This window comes from Hordeum vulgare, chromosome 6H (genome assembly GCF_904849725.1).
Source record: "Hordeum vulgare subsp. vulgare chromosome 6H, MorexV3_pseudomolecules_assembly, whole genome shotgun sequence".
Classification (NCBI taxonomy): Eukaryota; Viridiplantae; Streptophyta; class Magnoliopsida; order Poales; family Poaceae; genus Hordeum; species Hordeum vulgare.
The window spans coordinates 255,816,499-255,819,800 of record NC_058523.1 but is presented as its reverse complement, the minus strand read 5'-3'; the positions used below and the strand labels follow the sequence as shown (position 1 = coordinate 255,819,800).

The 3,302-nt window shown below is 41.9% G+C and overlaps 1 protein-coding gene across 1 annotated transcript; it reads right to left on the bottom strand.

Annotated features, from left to right (window-relative positions):
- Window positions 1–2,314: 2,314 nt before the first annotated feature.
- On the bottom strand, window positions 2,315–3,143 carry LOC123404593 (GATA zinc finger domain-containing protein 15-like; the record flags this gene model as incomplete). The annotated part of the gene is made up of 2 exons (XM_045098532.1): window positions 2,315–2,490; window positions 2,546–3,143. Coding segments are annotated over 2 exons (774 nt in total), but the record flags the coding sequence as incomplete, so codon positions are not given.
- Between the last annotated feature and the right edge of the window lie 159 nt (window positions 3,144–3,302).

Genomic DNA, 3,302 nt, shown 5'->3' with positions numbered 1-3,302 from the left:
GAGAGGAGCGCGCGGGGTGGGGAGAGAGAGCGAGGGGCGCGCGGGGATGAGCCGTTACAGAGAGAGAGGGGCGGGGTGGGGGTGGGGAGGAGCCGTTAACGGAGTTAGCGCTTTGCCGTCTGCCGGCGGACGGCAAAGAGTCTAGACTCTTTGTCGTCTGCCTCCGGACTCTTTGCCGTCCACTAGCAGACGGCAAAGGTCCGACTCCTGTTTGACCTAGCCACCCCGCGGTCAGGTGGGCCTGTCTATATCTTTGCCGTCTGCCTCTGGACTATTTGTCGTCCGCTAGCAGACGACAAAGAGGTGACAGATGGCAAAAAGACTGTATGCCATCAGCCTGTGCTTTGCCGTCTGTTTTGCTGAAGCTGACGGCAAAGACAATCTTTGCCATCAGCTAGCAGACGGCAAAGACTAGGATGATGGCAAAATACTGATTTCTAGTAGTGTTTGTCATTATTGTCATTATTGTCATCGTTGTCGTCGTTGTTGTTGTTGGTGGTGGTGGTGTTATTGTTGTTGTTGCCATTGTTGTTGTTGTTGTTGTTTTAGTTGTTGTTGTTGACGTTGTTGTTGTAGTTGTTGTTGATGATGTTGTTGTTGTTGTTGCTGCTCTTGTTGTTGTTGTTGTTTTTTTTGTTTTTTTTGTTGTTGTTGTTATAGTTGTTGTTGTTGTTGTGGTTGTTGTTGTTGTAGTGGTGGTGGTGGTTGTTGTTGTTGTTATCGTTGTTGTTGTTATCGTTGTTCTAGTGGTGGTGGTGGTTGTTGTTGTTGTTGCTGTTGTTGTTGTTTTAGTTGTTGTTGTCGTTGTTGTTGTTGTTGTTGTTGTCGTTGTTCTCGTCATTGTCATTGTTTCGTCGTTGTTGTTGTTGTTATCGTCGTCGTCATCCTCGTCGTTGTCGTTGTTGATGTTGTGGTTCTTGTTCTTGTTGTTGTTGTTGTTGTTGTTGTTGTCGTCGTTGTTGTTGTTGTTGTTGTTGTTGTTGTTGATGTGGTTTTTGTTGTTTTTGTTGTTGTTGTTGTTGTTGTTGTTGTTGTTGTTGTTGTTGTTGTTGTTGTTGTTGTTGTTGGTGTTGTTGGTGTCATCGTCGGCGTCGTCGTCGTCATCGTCGTCGTTGTTGCTGTCGTCGTGATTGTCATCTTAGTCATCTTCGTCATCGTCGTGATTGCTGTTTTTGTTGTTGTTGTTGTTGTTGTTGTTGTTGTTGTTGTGATTGTCCTTGTTGTGATTGTTGTTGTTGTTGTTGTTGTTGTTTTTGTTTTTGTTGTTGTTGTTGTTGTTGTTGTTGGCGTCGTCGTCGTCATCCATGTCCTCGCCGTCATCGTCGTCGTCATCGTCGTCGTCGTCGTCTTCGTTGTCCTCATCACTATCGTCATCATCGTATTCATCGTTGTCGTCATTGTTGTTTTGTTGTTGTTGTTGTTGTTGTTGTTGTTTTTGTTGTTGTTGTTGTTGTTGTTGTTGTTGTTTTTGTTTTTGTTGTTATTATTATTGTGGTTGTTGTCGGTGTTCTCGTCGTTGTTGTTGTTGTCGGCATTGTCATCGTCATTGTTGTTTTTGTTGTTTTCGTTGGTGTCTCTTTTGTAATTGTTGTGGACATCGTCGTCGTCGTTGTTGTTGTTGTTGGTACCGTAGTTGTCGTTGTTGTCATTGTTCTAATTGTCGTCGTCGTTGTCATTGTTGTTGTCGTCGTCGTCATTGTTGTTGTTGTTATCACTGATGTAGTGGTGGTGGTTGTTGTTGTTGTTGTTTTTGTTGTTGTCGTTGTTGCTGTCGCTGTTGTCATTGTTGTTATCGACATTGTCATTGTTTCGTCGTTGTTGTTGTCATCATCGTCGTCATCATCGTCGTTGTCGTTGTTGTTGTTGTTCTGGTTGTTGTTCTTGTTGTTGCTGTTGTTATTGTTGTTGTTGTTGTTGTCGTCGTCGTTGTTGTTGTTGTTCTTGTTGTTGTTGTAGTTGTTGTTCTTGTTGTCGTTGTTGTTGTTGTTGTTGTTGTTGTTGTTCTAGTTGTTGTTGTTGTTGTTGTTGTTGTTGTTGGCGTCATCGTCGTCGTCATCGTCGTCATCGTCGTCGTTGTTCTATCGTCGTGATTGTCATCATCGTCATCGTTGTGATTGTTGTTGTTGTTGTTGTTGTCCTCGTTGTTGTTGTTGTTGTTGTTCTCGTCATTGTCGTTGTTGTCGTCATTTTCATCGTCGTCGGCGGCGTTTACGTCGTGGTCGTCGTCGTCATCGTCGATGTTGTTGTTCTTGTTGTTGTCGTTGTTGTTGAACTTGTCATTGTTGTTGTTTTTGTTGTTGTCATTGTTGTTGTTGTTATTGTTGTGGTTGTTGTTGTTGTTGTTGTTGTTGTTGTTGTCGTTGTCGTCATCGTCTTCGTTGTTGTTGTTGCTGTTGTTGTTGTTGTTGTTGTTGCTGTTCTCGTTGTTGTGTTCTTGTGTTGTTGTTGTTGTCGTTGTTGTCGTTGTTGTCGTTAATGTCGATGTTGTCATTGTTGTTGTTATCGTTCTTGTTGTTGTCCTTGTCATTGTCGTTATTGTCGTCGTCGTCATTATTTTTGTTGTTGTTGTTGTTGTTGTTGTTGTTGTTGTCGCTCTTGTCGTCGTTGTTGTTGTTATCGTTGTTGTCGTTGTTCCCATCATTGTCATTGTTGTCGTAGTCATTGTTGTCGTCCTCGTCATTTTCGTCGTCGTTCTTGTTGTTGGTGTTCTTATGGTTGTTGTTGCTGTTGTTCTTGTTGTCGTTGTTGTTGTCGTTGTCAGTGTTGTTGCTGTTGTTGTTGTTGTTGTTGTCATTGTTGATGTTGTTCTCGTCATTGTCAATGTTGTCGTCATTGTGGTAGTCGTCGTCATCCTTGTTGTTGTTGTTCTTGTTGTTGTTGTTGTTGTTGTTGTTGTTGTTGTTGTTGTTGTTGTAGTTGTTGTTGTTGTTGTGATTGTTGTTTTCGTTGTTGTTGTTGTCGTTGTTGTTATTGTTGTTGTTGTTGTTGTTGTCGTCGTCGTTGTTGTTGTTGTTGTTTTTGTTGTTGTTGTTGTTGTTGTTGTTGTTGTTGTTGTTCCTGTTGTTGTTCTTGTTGTTGATGTTGTTGTTGTTGTTGTTGTTGTTGTTGTTGTTGTTGTCGTTGTTGTTGTCGTTGTTGTTGCTGTTGTAGTTGTTGTTGTTGTTGTTGTTGTCGTTGTCGTCATCGTCGTCGTCGTCTTTTGTGTTCTTAATTTTGTTGTTGTTGTTCTTGTTGTTGTTGTTGTTGTTGTCATTGTTGTCGCTATTGTCATTGTTGTCGATGTTGTCGTCGTTGTTGTTGTT